Raw genomic sequence first — 21,916 nt, forward strand, 5'->3', positions numbered from 1 at the left:
TTTATTCTGACTTAAATACATATTTTATGAAATTATTATTAGGTATGGTCTCCAGTGATGAGATTGGAGAAGGAAACTGGAGAAGTACACTACAGAAGGAAACAGAAAAACTAACTACATATGTAATATTATAAAATGCAACAAAGTGAGCAAGTATTTATATTTTATTCACATCCATGAGTTTCTGCTACTTTGGCAACTACACAGGAATAAATATTTTTGTAACAATATCACATCACAAAAATTAAAGAAATTACACATTACCTGGGATATCTCAGAATAAATTAATGTCATACCTGATTTTAAAGATGTTAATAAGTTTTAAACAATTTCAGCTACAAGTGTGAGCACACTTAACTCTCCGAAGAATCACAAGTTAAATATTTTACTTTTTTGAGATGTATATTTACTCCATTAATGAATCATTGATTAGGCTAATCTAGCCCACTGCAATTTGCCGAGGGACACATCTAACAGGTATTGCAACTCGGCCAGACCCACGATCCAGATCTACTCCTGTCTTGCAGACGACCCCAGAAAAACGCATCAATCACTCCAACCACTATGTTCAATCATGGAAAGGGAAAAATAATTAACAAGTTTCGCAGTTTCTGTAAAGTATAGAAATTATATGCATTATACCTAAGAATGAAACTTGTCATGCACCTTTTTGAAGAGCTGCACCAAGCAAATCTCAGCAAGTTGCCTTTGCTAAAGGAATCCAGGCAATAAAATGGTGCATGATGTGAAAGACAGAAATCAAAGGAAAAGAACCCTGACATTTAGAATCAACAAGGTATCTTGTGAAATGGTCCAATTTTCCTCTATTGCTAAAATATGCTATGAGGTATTAAGAAACACTGTATTCCTTAATGGAAAAAAAATTAAAAGTAGATTTGTGCGATAATGCCACAATTTGGAACAAAGTAACATGAGGGCAAGTGTGGCAATCGACCATAATGAACTGTTGTGTCAAGCTTAGACACAATTACCTAACTTGGGTAATTTCTAAGTCTAAATACTTAGAAACAAGTAATTTAAGTAGATCAACACAAACATTCTTCAGCTTTCCAATATTCAGAACGCATTGCTTGCATAATGGAAAAGGCTAAAACTCCTAAGTTCTTAAGTCTTACATTACCAATTGCAATTAAAAAACAGGGCACATATTACAGGCAGCCAAAATTCTGATTTGTGCTCAGAAGCCTTTCTTTGTACAACTTTGTACAACATGAACTTTCTGTTTCTTTATAGGGTAATGAGGCAGCAAAATGTGCATCAAGAAAGATTACATGTAACCATTCATCCCAGCATTTCCTTCATACTAAAAAAACTAACTCCATAGCTGAGAGGAAGTTTCTCTAACAATTAAAGCTTCTATAAAGATTTAACAGAACTGAACTTTGCCATATATTGTGATATTAACCAAATTCTATTGTAAACATACTTCTCCATCAGAATTAAAACTAGCAGTATTTAAGGGATATTATTTTTATTTTATTTAAGGAATATTACTTTTTATTATATGAAGAGATAATTTTTTTCATTTCCAGGGAAACTAATCTTAGCTAAAAATTATATTATGGATTTTAACAACTTCTAATACAGAAATGCAGACCTTTAATAAAATCTGCAAAATCCTTTCCCAAAAAAAAACTTCATTTAAGTCTTGAATTTGCTGTAGAACAGCAAATCTTTAAGTCATAACTGAGTTTACCGGAATGGCACATCTGAGCATAGGTATCTCAGAATTTTTCAATATTTATCTGATTATAGTTCAGAATAATACAAAGGGAGACTTTTTTTAATTCACCTAAAAAACCACCTTTAAAGTTACTTACATCATCAGCTGAATATTAAAAACAAATACTTAAAACATATTTGTGCTTTTTCTTTGGATGAAACCATAAAAAAAGGATATCTACTCAAGAACGCAAAAAGAAGGTTTAGATTTGTTTTAAATGCCAAGTAATGAGAGATCGGGAATTAGATAATTTAACTCTTTTCAAAAGTATTTAATCTAAGTAGAGAAACTTATTTTTTGCCCAGCTTTGCTTTACAGGACTAGAAGTGCTGCACAAGAAAGTAAACACACTCTGACAAAAATTCTTAAAGGCAGACTGCAGAAAGACCTACCTTTTTAAAAACTTTTCCCGATGGCTGAATTTCATCTTCCTCTTTCAGGATTTCACGTGTTCCCAAGAGTTTCTTGTCCTTAAATTTAGTCTTCGCGTATTTAAAAACTTTGTCAAGCGTATCACACCCAGGATATAAAACTGAAGCCAAGCAATGTAGGCTGTTAACAGATCTGTAAGCACCCCCAGCCTTGTTATTCACAGGTCTGGCTTTAACCTGCTTGGCTTTTTCTATAGCCTGCTTTGATCCCGAAAGTATGTACCATGGAATGTATGTTACAAGGGTGTACATCAAAATTATAAAGTTTATCAACTGTAAAAGAACAGGGTTGATGTTATGCTTCAACTTCATTTTGGCTGCTTGTGAAGGTTCCAAGAAAGAGTTTGGAAACATGAATCAACTACACAGGGATCCAAAGAGATCTGAAAAGAGAAAAGAAAAGGTAAGTGGTAAACTATCACCATTGGCAGGGGGTTATTTTCAAACATAATATTACAATCCATATCCCAGTAGGTCTTTTTATGCAGAAATTATGCTACAAGTCTTAATCCATAGTACAAATGAAACAAGACATTGATACATGAGGAAAAACTTTTCCATTCCCATTTAGCAGACTGTAATAGAATGACATGTGAATGGGATGCATTTCTCTGGAAATGTTATGTGATTATACAGTTTAAAAGACTCTCTCCAACCACATCAGCATACCTACATGTGTATTTTCATTAGCAATCTTTACATGACTGTAAATCAGCCTCCAAACAAGCCCTAAGAACACAAGCAATGCCACTGCTCTCTGCACATGGGAACCCCAACCACTGAGGATGTTGAAAGGCTTTCAAAGCATTAGACACACTGGGACACTTACAGAAGAGAAGGAAGGCCCTGTATGTGACAGAACTTTGCTGGTTCTTTTATTCCTAGAGACTTCCCATCGGTCCCACGACTTCAGTCTCAGAACCAGCAGGCAATGGGCACACTTGTTATATCAATAAACACGACAATGAATTAACATATATTTGGTAAATACTGGAAAATAGCTTAGAAATACCCCCAAATTCCTAAACACCAGCACTATGAAGAGACGTGTAACTTTCCACAGGTCCCTAATGATGCCAGAATATTCACTTTGACTTTTTTAAAAGCATCATTTATCATATCCAATGACCACAGTGATGATACTACTTTCTAATGTACTCTACTGTTGAGTCAAGAAATTATGTCATCTATCTAAAAGATTAAAAAAAACCAAATCAACAAAACCATTTAAAACCTTATGGAAAACCAGGACACTTGCCAAAATGGCTGAGGATGAATTTATGCAACAGCGAATGAGACACCAGTTATTAAAATCAGTGTTTTGCACATAAAACAAAATGAACTGCAAATGCATTTCACTCAGGTAACTTTTCAAGGGTATGGATAGAACTTATTAATACCATAAATCAAGCAGCTAATAATGATATATACATAAGATGCACAGCTTTTGATAATACTAAATTAAGCAAACTTTCATTTGTAAGATATATTATTCTTTGCTGATGTCTTATGCTCATTGACTCTTTTCCCACTAACTCTCCAAAAACCCTAAAGAAAATAAATTTGAGTTGAAAAAGTAATCTTTAAGTCATGTAAGATCCTTCAGTAGTAATGAAAAGAAACCTTGCTTCATTAATCTTAGATCTGTAGGTCCTTTTGGGAACAGATCAACCCAACACTCCTCCTTTGTAGCATGAGATTAATTCCACCTTTCCCTAAAATATACGATTTCTTAAAACTCTAAGCAAAAATATTTCACCGACTTCTTCCCTAACAAGTTGCTGTAACCTCATTGTTAACAGTGCATCATTACAGGCAGTTTGAAGGAACCAAGCAACATCAAAGCCTGCAGAGCACCCACAGATGCACACCCAAACCCTAGGAGCTCTTCACAGTAGGGACTTACTGCAACAAGCAACAGGGGGGAAAAAGGGATTTAAAAAAAAGGAAGTGTATGTATTTTAATTTTCAGATCAAAGGCAAAAAGCAATGACAAATTAAAAAAACAAACTTAAATAGGCTAAAGGGCAAACTCAGTAATCATTTGAATAGACTTATGTTCTTAGTCGGTCACCGAAGGATACTTAAGGAAAATAATCATGAGCCAGCCAATAAGCTACTGCTGCCCAGAAAAATTGTGCTGTTGTTGATAGCAACATAGAACAAGATGTTTTAAAGCTAATCCGAAGTTCACACAGCAGAAGTTTACCCATTTTTCAAAAACTGTACGTTGCCCTGTAATTTTGTCTGGCCCAGTTCAGAAGGGGTACATCTTTTTTCTCCTTATAAAGCTGGAGAATTCTCTGCCTTCAAAGCAGAAAGAGAATATAACCAAACACTGTTATAAACAAAAACCTAAAGCAACTCATTTAATACCTTTAGGAAAACTTTTCTCCAAAGAAATTCCTTCTCTGACAAACAGTCAAGCCTGTCTAAAAATATTCTAAGTTTCGTATCTTTCCTTGGTTAGAGAGACACTGAGCCCTTCTGGAATAGCAGCCTGTCATTTGATTTTGCAGTTATCCTAACAGCTTTATTCCTGCCTCAGAAGGAGAGAGGAACCTTTTTCATCATTTCTAAAATAACCACATCAAGGTCTCATGTCAAGTTCTCTCTTCTGGCTTACCCAAGGCCTTGCATTAACCCCCAAACCTGGAAATGTTGGCTTTGAATTGCAAACATAAATTGTGCTACGCCCACCAGTTCATCAAAGGCTGCATTGCAAGAAAGGGTCTAAGGAACAGGACAGACTTGAGGGAAATGTTTTGAAATGTCACCCTGGCTCAGAAAAGTAAGCATCCAGCTCTAGAACTCTGCTCTAATGTACATCTTTTACCCCGAGTAAATTGCTAATTATTTCAGCTCCTCCTTCAGAAAAGTGAGGCTATCACAAGTCATTTATCACAAACAATTTCTTTTAAAAATTAACACTCAAAAAAGTTTTTTCATTTAAAATGCAGTTTTTTTGAGATTAAAAACTATCTTTTGCACATGAAGTTTCTTGTCTTAAAGGCCATGTAAGACTCCATTTTTCTTCCTTCAAAGTCTTATAATCAGGAGATAGCAAACTTTAGCAAGAGAGCACTCCTGTACCAGTGTTGACAATTTGGCAGTGGATTTCAGACTATGATATTTGCACAGCATCTATGCTTGTAACTAATTGTAATTACCCTTGTAATTGGAAGTTGGAAAAGTGCAGTCCCTTTCTGAACAAGCAAGAAAAATATAATAGTCTCATCAGAAGGATAAGCTCCAGTATCTTTGCAGGGTGATTGTTCTAAGGAGACCTGAGTCATGACACAAAGGAAGTTCCTTGGTGGCAATGAAAAGGCTCCACCTCTTTCCTTGTATAACTGAAGAACAGAAGATGCATTTTAATTCATCATTTTGTTTATTTGTTTGATATGTTGATAAAGAGAAAAATACCAGGTAAGCAAAAGATATCAGTTTAAAATACCTTCATCCCCAACAGATTTATCATTGCCATTTCCAGTAGAAGAACACTGAAGTCAGTTAAATGGATCACTAAGCATGTAATAAAAAATTCATTTTGATAACAACATAGAAGCAAAACTCCACCCTAACGTGAGACTGGAGTTCTAGCTGTAAGACAATTATATTTTACTGCAAGCAAAACCAATGCAGTTGAACTTGGCAGTGGTTTGTTTCTGTTTGGTTTGGGTTTTTTTAAATAAAAGGTCATTTAATCTCAAAAAAAACCCTCCATTTTTAATGACAATGTAAAAGAAAAAGATTATTTATCATTAAGATACAGAGAAAAACGCAAAAGCAAACACTTGTAACAATTGCTATTTCAAACCTTTACTGTATGGTATTTTAAAAACTCAAAATGAAAATACATTATAAATAATCAATTTGCAGAACTAACATGAAAATTTAAAGTTTTAGTAAATTTTCAGGGGGTTATCAGATTTGAAAGGCTTAAAAGAGATGCACTGTTGACTGTTTAACATTCTGCCTTTAAAAAAAGCACCATCAAACAACAACAACAAAAAAAACCTCTGAATGGTTTAGTGAAATACTATACAGGGCTTTATACTTTCATTTAAGTACAATATGTTGTCACCTTATTAATTTTGGAAGTATATGACTGCTTTTGACCATAAAAAGAGGGTAAGTAAACCCAACATTTTCAGCCAGGGAATGGAAAGCAGAGGACATGAGCCTAAGCAGTTTTTGCAAGTATTAGACTATGACACAGTGAGAAAGTCCATTGCCTTTACAATCCATAAGTTTTGTTCTTAGGTAGCTCCTGCTGACAAATAAAATCACTGACAAATAAAAATACCCAACGTGGTAATATTCTAACTAAGTGGTTCAGTCTGCAGATTAGCTGTAAACACTCAGGTGCTTACAGAACATGCATCCACCCTGGTTTCACACAATCCTGCTGGGGTTTTTGAAAAACCAGGGCTCAAACCCTGAGTAGTGACGCAGGAAAAGTTGGGAGGTCAAATCCCGGAGGGAAGAGCTGCTAACTTATGCAAAAATACAACCTATAGAAAACCTGTGCAAGCAAATGATTCCACAACAGCTGTTTGGTTACATGGAACTCTATTTCATGAAGTTGTCACCAAACGGGAAAGAGCAAGACTACAAGTTAAAAATGTACACACTTTTTTCAAGAGCAAATTGAGAAGCAGCAATCAGCACACTCATGAATGAGTCTGGAGAAGTAAACCAGCTCTTTTCAAGACTGATCCTGCTTAATACATAATCAGTGATTTGGCCTGATATACTACTTATACTAATACTGTTATACCCTTTAGTTTTAGGAACAAACTTATGTTAGATGAGGAAAAAAAAATCCTTAAAGGAATGTGTTTGCTAATTGGTCCGCTTATAACAATTACACTACAATAAAAGCATGAATTAACAATAAAAAGAAACCTTATGCAACTTCTCATGGTGGCAGGTACAGGTACAACAGGCGATACAAGATGTTCCCGTCTCAGTTTACTCAACAGGAGCTGTCACAGGCCACTGCACGAAATCTAAAAATGGAAAATCCCCATTAAATATGGCAATTATAAAACATATCCTCCATTCTTTCACTTGTATTATGTAATAAATAAAGCCTTTTGCTCATCTGATACTGCACTGTATCACCTCGGAGAGTGTAGACCCACTACCTCCAAGTTAAGCAAAGCCAACTTTAACACAACCATGGCTCAGACTCAAGTCCTGTACAATCAGGGTGGCTGGAACTGCATTAGTTAAACTCAGTAGCTCACGGTACTTGCCTCCCTGACAAATTCTAATTCCCCAGTGGCTTTCAGTGTACACTGGTTCTACCATTAGGGGTAAAAAAAAAACCCAAACAAAACCAAACATACCTACCTTTGTTTATCTGTCTGCACAGAGAACACATTTCAGCCTAACAAATATTCCTGAACACTTTATAAAAAGACTAAATAAAGTACTAATCATTGCATTTATTGACTTTGCTCTACTATACAAAGTTTTATTTATTGCCCTTTGCAGAAGGAAGTCTTGACCTGTGCCAGCAATTCACATTTAAATTATGCAGCAAATGTAAACATTTTGTACCTATTACCTTTGTGCAAACATTATTATTTACACAGCTATTCAGTTCACACAGATATAATATTTTCCAGTTTCAGTGGATGTACTATTTGCTGCTTGAGGTGAACACCAATGCGTTCAGTGCCTCATTCGACTTCCTTGATTTCACACATACTAATTAAACAAAACCAAGCCTATGCTTCACAAACAAATTCCCTGGACTAAGAAGCAAGGTGGAGCCTGAGGCAATGAACGGTGCACAGAAGAATCCTAAACATGGACCCATCTAAGCAGAAGATCTCTTTTGCAATATGGATTTAAGACACAGTTTTATCTGAAAACAGATGTTCCTTACAGCTACAGTAGAAGTGTCTTCACACATTTCTTGAAACTGAGAGGATGGAAATCCCAACAATCCCAACTGAATGGTGGAAATGGATGCCTTGAATCCCTGGAGAGGAGCTGGTGCTCAGCACATCTTCCCGGATTTGAAGCTACAGCAGATTGAGCACAAGGACACACCTCAGCTCCCCAATTAACCCCCCATTGCTTCCTCAAGCCTCTCCTCCCACCACCTCCTGCATCCCCAGAGAGCTGCTGCCCTGGACTGCTCACAGAACCCATATTGCTCACCAGGGCCCAGTTCCCTCCAGGCCATCCTGGCAGCCTCTTACATGTCCTGTGGGTTCCACACAAGCACACATACTGTCCTTGTTCCCTGCTTGCTGATTTTTCAGCATCCCCATCCCTCCATGTCACCCTTTTCCAGGCTGCTGCCTGGGTCTCAGTATCACTTCTAGCACAAGCTTCTCAAACATCCACAAAACCCTTCACCAGGCAGACTTAAAACCCTGTTACAAAACGGACTGCCTCTCTGGAGTCAAGCTGGGAACAGATCCATGGCTCTGTCCCAAAGGACATCTGCTTTCAACAGGGTGCTCAGCAAAGCAGTGCTCACAATACCAAGCACCCACTGGAAACAAACCCAGCAGGACCTTCCTTGACAGCTCCACATCACCACACAGGGCTTGTCTGTAGCCTCTGCTACAGAAAGATCTAGAACAGGATTGCATGGCTGTAACAGACTGACCCACACTCAGAGGGTTTTTTGACACTTTTTCAAGCAGGCAGACACAAAGAAATTATTCCCACATCAACTCCAGCCCTTGATTTCTCACTCCCAGTCCTGAACAAGAAATAACCCATCTCTCTCTGGACTCTGCCCTCCCTGCTGCTACATGCACACTGAACTGCTGTTAGCTTACACACATTTGGTGGGAGACCAAAATTACTACTGATTACATGATTACTCTTCTCTCAAAAGGAGGCAGATCTTCTGGACATGGGGAGAACAACTACTCTCTGCAAGCATATCTGGGGTAATTCTGAACTACCTTATTCAGATCACCTGTAGCCTCCAGCTCTGACCCATCTCTTTCACAACCCTGGGTGAATTCTCAGGCTCTTTAAAAGCTTCCCATTGCTCTTCTGTGGAACACAAACAGGCACTGGCAGATTGCTAGAGCCACCTCAGCACTCCTGCTCCCACATCTCGCCCCCCAAAACACATCAGCATAACCAAATCCACAACTTAACTCTCTTCTCTGCACAAGTGTGTTTCTGAAAAGCACAAGAAGGCACACATAGACCATCAGGAAAGGGACAGCATGACCTGGAACAAGCCAGTTTCCAAGGTAAGAGTTTAGCAAACCGCTGGGGCAGCAAAGGCTGGCCACGAACTGCACAGCCTGAGGGTGTGATTTCAGTTTGGCTCAAGCAGGTTTAACTGGGCTGCTAATAGAAACAGACTGTTCATCTCTAAAGTGTAATTCAGCTCTTTCCCTCCATTGTACCAACACACAAGTGCCTATGTGGCTAGGAATGAGCCAGATTAGCTTGCTGATCCAGTTTAAACCCTCTCCTTCTCAGGGCAGAACAGTGGATTTTCTTTTGTATCAACACTGGTACTTACTCGAGCCTAGGGTGAGTCACTCCAGGCACCTAAATCAACACAAAATTAGCACTACAAAAGAAGTTATTCTTCTGTTATCTCAAACTGAGTAACCATGAATGGGAGTTAATGCCAAGGCAAAACTGGAGGAGAGAGAAGGAGACTGGCAATCGTACTGCAAATCAAACCTCCACCGAGCCGCAGAAGACCAGAGATCAGCACAGACCGACAGCAGAACCCCTTGTGACTCGTCGTCAGCAGTGCACTGTGGGATCAGAGAAGAGCTGTGGACTGGAGGATTAACCTGATGCTCTCCCTACTAATGATCTCTCTACTTACTTTTTCTGGAGCTCACCACTGTGAGTTGCAACTATTACAAACCTAAATACCTTTAAATTCTGGATGTAGGCTAATAAACAGTCCTTTAAAGACAGATGGGTTGAATTTATGTTCTTCACATGTCAATGTTTGTAAAATGATATTCCTATTTCCTCAGGAGGCAGCCAGAAGGTATGGTGTTAGGATAAAATTGTTATGTAATTGTTAAACACCAAGATACTATAACAGTAGGAATAACATGAACCAAACAAGTCCTTTACTCTAGAGAGATGCTTTCTACTCTTTTAGCTAAATTTCGAGACAAAAAGTTTTATTATCTAGGAAAGGTGGTTTTTTTCCTCTTAGTAGGCTCATTTACTTTGGGGGGGGGAATCACACCTAGTGGTGGCAGACAACAGGGAGGCAAATGTGGTAACAAAGAACTAAAGTAGGCTGAAGGAGCTGACATTTCTTGAAGGCAAAGACCTGCACTTTCTCTCAAATGGATCCTTTGTATATCCAGTTACTTTTAAAAAGGTAACGGTAAGTGGGTGTTAAAAACTATTTGACATCAATCTCTTCTACATACTTCCAACCCCTTCTGTATGAAATATCACTTCATGCTGCAGGACAGCAAGAGGCTCAGGTTTCTACATCTATCCTCTGCTTTCTAACAAAACAAAGACAGTAATATTTCTGAGAACCTAAAAGCTGAAGTGAAATCGCAAAGCAGACAAATAGCTTTATTTTTCAAAAAAAGCCCCTACAGGACCTTCAATGCACAGTCTGACTGCACAGGCTACAAATTTAAGTTTAAACCTTTGTTACAGGTGAAAAATAAAAATAAATCAAAATGAGTTCAGCACTGATGAGCTCCAGGAGCAACACTTAAAACAGGCACTTCTAAAGTTACCTTCACCCACAACACAAATACCCATTGAATAAAATCAACTGAAAATGAAAACTGCATTGTAATCCTTCATCTTAGTTTTTTTCTATTCAAAACATTTAAAAACTTATTTTCCTTAAGGAATTTTTTACCTTATACAAGACAGTTGAAATATTTAATGGATTAAGAAGTACATCTTGTATTAATAAGAACAATAAAACACAGCTCTAAGGTAATAACTGTTGTCAGCAAACCTGAAAGCACTTCCCAAGATGAAAACTGTGCTAAAAACATTTACTCAAAGTCATGGAACAAAGCAATGGCTATGCCAGAACACCATCCAGTGCTGCTACATCTTTTATCTCCTTCTCCTCCCACTACATACTACTGTTTCATGGCAAACAAGTGTCTTACTTGTTTCAGCCACTTTATCAGATACTCTCAATATGCTGCTTCCACTCCTTTTTATAAGAAGGTCTTAGAGCATAAAAGAGATGTATTCAATGCCAAACTAAATTCAATGTTTTCACGTTTATGTCAGAGAAACAAAGAAATTAATGGATAAAGTACCTTACTACTGGAGAAGACCTCAGAGGAACTTTGGTATCTACAAATTAACTGACAGAGAGAGAAAATTCCACCAATTTGCCTGGCACACTGCTAGATTTCTAAACCACAGATACAAATTATACTAATAAGAACACTAATACCACTGTACACACAGTACAAAAAAAAATCTGCATAAAAATAAGCCAGAAGCTTCACCGTTATTCCCAGCCTTTGGCTACTGAAGAAGGGGAGTAACACCTACTTATCACTGCCAGTTTATCACTCTCCAAATTCCTACAATCACTTTCCACTCATTTAAGTCAATCCTCCTAAGTCCTTCCACTGGGAGGCAGACTCTGCTTTCCATCTGAATCGAAGGGACTGGCCAGAATGGTTTACATACTATTTTCTACTACAAAACAGCCTAAGATCACTTCTCCAATTTCTGGGAAATCTGAAATGCTAAGGCATAAACAATTCTGGTTTGTTTGTTTCTTAGAAAACAAAACAAAAATAGATGTTCTGATGCCATACATTCAATGTGGTTTGTGCTGTATTCTAGTCATGTATTTGTCAGATAGGAACAAAAAAATCTAACACAACAACCCCACAAATTTTTAGCAGTGAGGCTACTTCTGGGTTTTTTTCTCCAGCAGAAGCTATACATGCATAAGAGTGTTCTTATTTAGATTGAGTTCATGCAGTGTCACAGTAAAAATTACCCATTACCCTGTATTCATCGTTTCAAAAATACCAGGTGGTCAGGTCCAAAATCTGGTAAGCACGTGTATTTATATTTTCTTTGCCTTCTTTCTGTAACATTTCTTCTCTATTTCACGTGCTTTTGTTAGGGATAATGGTTGTCCCTAACACAGGCTCCTTACCTGGCGTGCAGTCTCAATTCATACACCAAGACGAAGTATTTTATTTGTTTAGTCTAGTTTGTGCAGAGTAGGGAGGTTGGTGTAACCTACAAAGTCAGCCAAACCGTACACTTCAACATTTAAACAAAGGCATCAGTTTTCACTGGTTATAAATTACATAGCTTTTTCAATAATTAGTACTCAAACCCTTATTTGCTAATTGTATCTCTTGCTTCTTGTGCTAATTAGTCTGCATATGCAGCTCTTCCCTCCATTTGAGTCAAGACTCTGTTCTCAGTAGTTGGTCAATGGGTCGGTGGTCGTGATCTCCCCTGCCAGAATTACCTTTCCCTGAGCTCCTGCTCAGTCCTGCTCACTTCACTCCTAGTGGCTCTTGTCCAAACAGCCCATTCATCTTGGGATTGTGTTCCCCTTTCCTGAAAGCAGAACATGAGCCAAGCCTACAAGACTCTACAAGTTTCACAATGCAGTTGCTTAATTGTAACTGCCTACCTGTAACTACTGATTAACATCAAAAAACGGCAGTTTGATTCAAATCCTGACAGACTAGATACCACAACCTTAAGCCAGAAGCTCTTAAAGAATAAGCAGCAGATGAATACACTCGGGCAACAAAGCAAATCTGAGAGAACAAAATGGAGACGGAGACCTCACCAGAAAAAGTGTGAAAATTTCACATCTTTAGAGAAGTTCTTCACAAGAAAAACAATCAATCAGATGAACAATATGTGCAACAGGAATTTTGTATCTCAAAGGAAAAAGGATATCCACAGCATGACCAAAGCTATCAAGGTGATAAAGTGGGATGTTTCACCACTCAGTTTGAAAGGCCAAGCTACTGACATTTTCAATACACTTCCTCTTTTGAAGGATGAATACATTTTCAGGTTTCGATTCCTTGGGGTTTTGGTGTGGGTTTTCTGGTTTTGGTGGGGTTTTTTTCATTGGTTTTGTGATTTTGTGGGGATTTTTTTTGTCTTTGTTTTGGTTTTTTTTTCATTTTTAGGTTTTTGTTTGTTTGTTTTAGGTTAGGGGGTTTTGAGGGGCAATTGGTTTGTTTTTGTAATCCTTTTTTTTTTTTGTTATTGTTATTTTTTTAAACATCATCGTGTCCAGTCATCTACAGGGATTTACTACCAAAAAAACTTTAATGAAAAAGTTCCCACAAGAATATCTGCTTTTCTCACACCCCACTTTCCACTGTGGTGACTGAAACTCCAGAACACGAGCGGTGACTGAAACTCCAGAACACGAGCAACTCCTCTTCTCTGGCCTGCGATGGAAGTCACGAATCCTTCAGAAAGGACCACTACCTTTTTAAGGAAAGACTACTGCTCCCAAGCCCACATGCATGCTTCAGACTTACCTAATGTTCACTCTCAAAATAATGAAGAGTTCCCCCTGAAGCCACGCAGCAGAAAGACCAAGAGGAATGCAATTTACAAAAATCACAGCCCCAGGAAGTGTTGCCTCAAGCCAACACTCCCCAGGAGTTTCGTACTTCACAGACTGAACTCTCTGCAAGGACTAAGCCAGACATATCGAAAGCAGTACTTCACTCCAGCAACCATGTAAATGCAGAAAATAACTTTTAGAGCTTTTTCTGAGTACAAATAGAAAGAGAGAAATGAAATTCACTCATTCAAAGTTTTGGGAATGTGCAATTTTCACTTTTGGTAATAAATCTATTCTCAAAAACATAGTTGTCTGTTTCTTAGACAGCTTACAGGAGTGTCTGTGAAACCCCATCTCCTAAACACCCAGGTTTACAGATAACTATGCCTGACCCCTAAGCTGGTTTAACAGAAATACTTTGCTTAAGAGCAGTTGTATTTGAACATAAACCCCAACTGTACTGCAATGGCCAAAAACTGCCTCTCCCCTAATACTTTTCAGAACTTAATGCTAAAAAAATACTTGGCTTATGTAACTCCAGATTTCAAAAAGACTCACACTAAACTGATTTATAAGGCACTAGGAATGCTGCAAAATCTGTAAAAACAAGACTTCAACAAACATTTCCTATGGATACAAACATGACACTACAAACACCAAGTTGCCAAAAGGAACATCACCTGGAAGCCACAGCACAACAGTTCCCCAGTTAAGCACTTGATGAAGGCTGGGGAAGGCTACCACAGAAGCAGGTTTCAGGTGTTAATGTTTCAGCCTCATTCCTCCACGTATTTATGGGCAGACAGCGCTTTTTACACTCAGCAAGTCGAGGCTGAACAATGGGAAGTCACACAAATCGCTGAGCTACAGAAAAACTAGCAGGATGTTTCACTGCAAACCACTTTATAAGGTTTTTATTTCTCTTGGCTGCTCTAAAATTCTAGGGACAGTGGGGAATACGATATTAGAAAAGAAAGAAATGGCCAAGGAAAAAGAAAACATTTCAAATTCAGTGTTTTACTAAAGAGCTACTTGATCACGGTTTTATATCAATACTGCTTGGGGAAAAATTACTCCTTTGTTCAAAATCCAGCACTAGAATTTACTTAAGCATGGCATAAAGAAGTCTACTCTGCTCATTTGAGTCATCATTCTGTTTTCTAGCCTTAGAAGTAACAGTGTCAGGACAACCTCTCTCGTCCATCACACTGGAAAAAATATCCTTTTCTCTCCTTTTATTATTCTTTCATAAGTAAAGCAAGGCAGGATCAGTTATGAACATGCTCAACAATTGCATAACACAAAACAAACATGAAACAAGATCTCATTAAATTAGAGGCCATTTTAATTCTGTGTGAAGAAGCCTTATAGAAGTGTGGTTCTCAGCTCCAAGTCCTTACGTGCCCTTAAAACTTACAGGTGTTGGAAATCAGAGGACAATATCCAGTACCCACAGATATGGACTGGATGGGACGAAGCTGAGGAACAAACTAAGTCTGCACATGAGATAATTCAAGTCAGTAGTTCAGAATCAGCAGACAAACACTGCGTAGGTAGGCGGAGGTTTTGGTAGAAGGGAAGCCTGTTTTTCTATTCAGGGAAAACAAACACACCCTTATACTCGTTATGTAAACACGACCAAAACTGACTTACCTGGCTGGGTAGAGCCTTCACTGCTATGTTTCAAGAACATTGACCTTTTTAAAAAAGAGAAGTGCCATAGTACCAACAGTATTTGTAGGAATTTTGTGAATATTCTTGGGCAAAATTATTTTGTCTGTGTTATACAGATGTTCATATTAGATTAATACAAGCTGACAAGTTGGAAGTCCAGAATAGACTATTACCTATTTTTGAAAGAATATAAATATTTCATCTGTTTCATGAGCCTCCAACATTTTAAACACCAAGAGAAATACATTTTGCCTTTAAAAAAATCTCCCAAAAAGTCATGAAATATTAAGCTAATGATATAATTAAAATACATGCAGTTTCAACCACTGTAGTCAAACTCTTAGATGTATATACATCGACAGATGCACAAAAAGAAGTCAGGTTAGTACATCTCTCAGTTCTTTCACACCCTGGACCTGGCCACAACTGCATTTGTGAATGCATAACACAGGATTTGGGCAGAAGATTATTTTTTTCTTAACTAAAACTTATTTTTCTGGTCAATGGCAGATTTTTTTTAAATGTCTATTTTAGTTAGCATTCCTAATCAAAAACCCTCACACCCACTAACAGCCCTGGCTTGGTGGCTGACACACCAGCTCACAGCCCTGCTGCACCTATTGGGAAGTGGACTTGTACCTTGTTCTTTAAAGTACTGGACGTTACCAGGTTAAGCTATTTGTGCAGCTTGCAAAAGAAGTACATAAAAATCTCCATAAGCATCTTCCCCCTCAAGGAGGGAGATAAAATAAAATCCACACAGTTTTCAGCACTGCTGAACTGGAAAATATTTTCTAAGCATCTCAAAGCTGTCCATTAGGAAAATCATTTCTCTATTTACAGTTTCCCTAGAACAATACAGGGCAGCAGTACTTCACCAAGACAATCAAAGTGCTGCAATAAAAACCTGGAAAGTTCTGTCAGCACGGCTTGATGAGCCATTTGTGGACTTTCTGCTGTGGAACAGACCAAACCCAGTTTGCCACACAGACTCCCTGCCCCACCATTACTGAGACCACTGTCTCCCCCCATGCCTGCTGCCTCACCTCTCTCCTCTTCAGCACTCACAAACATACAAATCCTTACAAAATCTGCAGACATAAAAAGCAGATGCATCTCTCCACATAACCACTTAAATCCTCCTGCAAAACCATCACCTCCTGCTTCTCCTGTTCCCTTCTGTCCTTCTCCATACCCACACAGTTAAAACTGACTACAGACACCTCTTTACCAAATACATCTAAATTCTACAAGCTAACCTCAGATGTTCCACTTTCCACATTTTTCACAGGTTCTCACAGAATAAGCCCATAAGCATAGACTTTAATAATGGTGTGGTGAAACAACTGTGGACGACACTGTTTCACAAATCACCTTCTCATACCGTCTTAAAACTTTGGTTGGTAGAAATCATTCTGTATGTCTGATCCAGCAAATGTTGTGTCATCATGCACACTGATGTATGACACTGCGCTAATTGCTCAAGAAGCAAAGCACCCAGGAAAACCTTCCTGAGGATGGTCCAGGTTTCTTGCATGTCTCAGCAGCCAACCTGAACAAAACGAGGCACATTCCATTCCCTGTCCTGGAGAGCAGTAAGGGAAAGGCAGAAGTCTTTCCTCTAAAGGTGTAGATAAAAGTATTTTTACATAGCTTTCAGTTCAAAGTATCCTTAGGAGTTTATCACAGGAGGAGACAATGTTCCACACAGACAGCAGTGTAAAACAGCAAATAGGTGGGGAACTGGATCTGGTAGTGCAGGACTACTGCTATTCTGCTGCTTCATCTTCAGCAAGTCACTTCTAATATTTATTATCTACTTTCCCCTTCCAGGTCTCATACTGGTTTAATCTAGTAGATACAAGCATTCAGGGTAAGGATATTTATGTAGTTCCTAAAAAACAAACCATCAGATTTCCAATTTTATAGTAAAATGGGAGAAGGCTTGCAGTTTGTTATTGCTGTTTTCACTATCAATGAAAATCTAAGTCAATAATTTCAATAATCTTATCTTCCCTGCTTTTCAGGAAACTCACAGAACTGAGAAGCCAGCTTGTCCCACTTCGGATGCTGTAATTAACTAGCACGTTTTCATAATTAACAAGACTCAGGAACACTAAAGGAAAGACAACTTCCCAGTGCTCATGTGGTGACAAATTGCCACCTCCTCCCCCGGGATTACAGACACTAAGTCAGCACCTTGACTTCCCGTGAGCTGCAGGCTCACTGAAGGAACGAGAGGACACGTGGGTAATTCTTTCCCAAGGATCAGTAAAAGACTCTTGCAAGTTTTGAATCAAGCTGATTTTAAAAACAGTTTGAATTTTGAACAACTTTTCTCTAATTCATTTAAAAGGTAATACACAGTAAGATTTGAGCTTCCTTCAGAGAGTTGCACTATTTTCCCTCCCACAGTCTGGTATTTTGGAATAGCCATTCAGAAGGTGTGGTTAGGATATGGCCTTGTCCAGGGGATTTCCTTCAACAGACACAGAATCATTAGATCTCAAACTGTATCTCGAAGCTGAGTACTGAATACTTTGACAGCCCATCAGACAGGCAAACACTGATGTAGACCAGGCCCTCAGGATGAAGAGCAGGTTCTTCCAACTCTAACTGCATAATTAAACAAATAAAGTCCTGCCATTTGGGAACTGCTTAAGATTGGCTTGAGTGCTTCCTATACTCCTCCAAGTCTGATGTGTAAACCTGCACTGCCAGACCACATGCAGTCCTAAATAAGCTGGCTCAGAACCTTCCACTGCAACTGCTCTGTTGGCACAAACTTAACAGAGCCACGGGACAATTCAAGTAGGAAAGGACAGCAGGAGGACTCTGGTTCAACTTCAAGCTCAAAGTGAGATCGCACTTGCTTTCTCATGGCTTTATCCAGTTCAGTTTTGAAAACCTCCATAGAAGGAATCTGCAGAAGCTCTCTGGATAGCAAGTCTCACCACCTGACAAACCTCAGGGTGAAAAATGCCTTGTAGAGACACTCCTCACACTCGCCGTCTCTTGCCCTCCCACCATGCACCACTGCAAAGAACTTGGCTTCATTCTCTTGAAAACCTCCACAAAGGTTCTGGAAGGGCCCCCCAAGCCTTCTCTTCTCCAAGCTCAACTTCTACTTCTCCTCACAAAGCAAAAGCTCCAGACAATCTTGGCAGCAGTCCACTTAACTCACTCCAGTTTATCAACATTTCCCTTGTCCCAGAGAGGGGAGCAAAACCAGATGCTGTATTCTGGATACAATCTAATGAGTGCCAGTAGAATGGGATAATTGCTTCCCTTCACCTACTGGCTGTGCTCCTGTTCATACAGGGCACACACTGCCCCATGCTCAGCTTGCTGTCCACCATGACCCCGAGAGCCCTCTGAGCAGAGCTACCCCCAGGCAGGCTGTGCCAGTGCAGGAGGTCACTCCTGCCAGAGAACAAGCCAGGGAGCCCTCACCCTCAAACAGCTGCTTACATGGTAAATTTGCTTAGTAATCGGCAGCAGATGAAATGGATGGAAATTGAAGCCAAGTCTTCTTAGTGTTAATACACCTTACTTAGTAGTACTAAGTCGCATCTTAGGGCCATATTCAGATGGCCTAAATTCCACATAAATCCTTCTGTCTCCTATTTCTTATTAGCTGGCTTTCAGGCAGCTCCCAATTCCGTGTCATACATAAATTCTCTGAATTGCTCTTCAAAACCACCTAGATTTCTCCTTTGAAGAGAAAAGGTGCTTCAGTGGAATCCAGGCCACCTGAATCTAGTCTTTAGGGTCCAATAACACTGCAGCATCAGATTGCATTATTCCTTTGGATTTGCCATTGTGGCAGCAAGTAGCAGCTCATTTGTCAAGACACGTTTAGTTACTCTTCCACTGAAATACATATTTCAAAAGAAAATGTAGATCACTAAACAATTCAGGACTCAGTTCTTCCTGCTACTTTCTGCAAATTTACTCCATAGCTGGATCTCCTTGAACAAGAATGCATTATCCATAGCTCTTCTGCATTTTGTCCTGAGACATGGATGATGCTTTGTTCCAGATGTCTCAACAATTCATTGAAAAAAAATGGGTCTTTAGTATGACTGTGGCTCAAACCATTCACTGGTCTACAGAAAGGAAGAATAAAAGCCCTACAATCAGCACTGAATGTGGGCTGGGGAAATCAATGGCTTAAACACTCACCAGTTCAGCAAAAGCACACCACACTTTAGGTCAAGCATGAAGACATTTCTTCTAGTTCTTCAAAGATTATTAGTTTTCCAATAAATACCATCTTGATTTTCCTTGGTTTCTGGCTGAACCAGAACTTTTGATTTGAGAAATTATTTCTTTTAGGCATTATGGTTTTATTACAGTGTCATAAATTGAGAAGTTACACATACCAGCATGCTCTACTCACTGTTCTTACATAATCAGGATTCTCCAAGCAAGAGAAATGCAGCAGGGAAGGTGGGAACCACTCATAAACACTTCTGAAAAGAGGACCCAGATTCAACACACCACAGTCCTGACACCTCTTTTTAGGACATTAACAGTGCTTTTTTTCAAAGCCCCAGAGAACTCCAAATGCACAGATATGGAGAGTCTGCCCCTGTACACAGCTGTAACCCAGAGCTCCCTCAAAACATCCCAGTACTGTGACATATACAGAATAAAACTGAGGCTGAGATTTATTGTATCCCTCCTCACTTCGAGTGGAACAGGACGCTTGGAGATAGCACAACTTTCAGAACCAAGCACCAGTTTATTGCAGCTCAAACAGGCTATTTTAGAATTAAGTCAGTAATTTTGCTTCTCTCCAAGGCATTCTGTAACCATTAGCAAGAAGCTTGTTTTCCTGACCAGCCAGAAGGTACCAGATGCATACCACAGGTTGACTGTATTATGTGTTTCAGAAGTTTCCACCACACAGCAGCTCCATCAGACTGACTCAAGTCTGTCAGCCAGCCATCAACACTGAACATGCAAACATTAAACGTGAACCTACCTTTGGTTTCTAGGGACTAACAATAACAAACATGCTGAACAACTACAAAGAAAATCAGGTCTGTAAGTTACAGTGTTTAGTTTCAAGCACTCCTGAAGCATAAATCCACAGGACAAGGGGGAATTACCAGACTTCATAATATCTTTCCTTAACTTTTCAAAGCACACAGGACAGTCAAATACTATGGAAAGCACTTGCTCTCACAGTGGTGCAGATGGTTATGAGCATAAAGTTTTAAGAGTGCACCCAGATGATTACCTTCCTCTTAGGGAACAGTTAAGAGCTGATAACTCTTTACTTTTACTTTTTAGCCCCAAAAACCAAAAAAGGCATATGCCACAATGAATTTCTGCACAATGAGACACCAATCCACTCCGGAGAAAGACCAGATCTACAGCAGAACGTAACCTGACAAAAAAGTCATTAAGGCTTTTTCATTTTATGATTTTTCTTTACATGATACTTAAACAATAACAACAACAACAAAAAACCTTTCACATCAACTAAAATATTCCTTAACACTTCTATAATATTCCAAATGTGTTGAGTAAAAATAACTGCCTTTACCCGTATCAGACTTATAAAAGTACCCAAAATCATTTATCATTTGTGTTGCTCATAAATATTGGTACTGCTCACTTCATAAATTCCATACTGAGAACTGCGCTTCAGGATAAAAAGTGAGGCTATTTAAATACAAGAGTTTCACATCTGGTGTTATCAAATCCATTTCACAGGCCAAAAAAAGGTCGTGTTCTAGAATCTGGTACTTCTAAACAAAGTACAGTATTTCCAATCTTAAAAAAATACATATCAGTTGCTGTACATAATAATTAAACGTTTTGGGAAGCTTATTTCTTCAGCAAGCTAAAAAATAAATGCAGCAGTGCTTATAAGCTACCTTACAACTATTTTATTCTGTCGCTGTCTTACTTTCTCTGAAGGCTACTGTTCGCTTATTTCCCAGAGATTCTATACGGGTCCCAAACACTGAACTTCACCCCCTTAATGAAGCTTCATTATCTGAAATAGTCTTTTAAGCCTTTCTTTCCTCCCCCCGAGTGAAGGGTGTTCCTGTGCTACCCTTCCCGGGGGAGCCCAGGGAGGGAACCTACCTAAGTACCAAATCTAGCACCAAAACCCTGGAAACCCGAATGGTAACACTGGAACGGGGCTGGAAATCCCGGCCCGTGCCTCCCCCGGCCCTGCAGCTCTCACACCACGCGCGCTCACACATCCCGAGCAGCGGTCGGGGCGGGACCCCCGGGCCGGGGACACTGCGGGGACAACCGTGTCACCCCCCGCACCGGGCACCTGCCGGGCGGCCCCGCCGCGCTCCCCGCACCCATCGGAGCCGAAACACAAAGAAAAGCCTAAGGAAAACACCCCCTCGCTATCGCCTGTTATCTCGCTAACTACCCGCGGCCGGGAGGCGCGGCGGCACGGCCGGTACGCAGCCCAGCCCGCCGCCCCCGCCGGGCCGCCCCAGCCCCGCCGCGGCCCGCACGGCCGCCGCACTCGCCCCCGCGGAGGTGGCGAGGAAT

General features: G+C 39.5%; 1 protein-coding gene across 2 annotated transcripts in view; it reads right to left on the bottom strand.

Moving 5' to 3' along the window:
- ACSL3 (acyl-CoA synthetase long chain family member 3) overlaps nt 1-21,808 on the bottom strand; it is a 51,521-nt gene extending 29,713 nt beyond the window's left edge. The window contains exons 1-3 of one of the 2 annotated variants that reach the window (XR_003528799.1): nt 21,792-21,808; nt 7,087-7,190; nt 2,137-2,558 (exon numbers count right to left, since the gene is read on the bottom strand). Coding sequence is in view for 1 of the 2 variants with exons in the window: in XM_027650581.1 (XP_027506382.1) it covers nt 2,137-2,529 (393 nt within the window). In the remaining variant the exon portion in view is untranslated. Of the gene's footprint in view, nt 1-2,136; nt 2,559-7,086; nt 7,191-21,791 lie in introns of those variants that run through there. The other variant, XM_027650581.1, reaches the window with a different exon arrangement.
- Nucleotides 21,809-21,916: the final 108 nt, after the last annotated feature.

Source organism: Corapipo altera, unplaced genomic scaffold (genome assembly GCF_003945725.1).
Source record: "Corapipo altera isolate COAL_440 unplaced genomic scaffold, ASM394572v1 54, whole genome shotgun sequence".
In the NCBI taxonomy this organism is placed as follows: Eukaryota; Metazoa; Chordata; class Aves; order Passeriformes; family Pipridae; genus Corapipo; species Corapipo altera.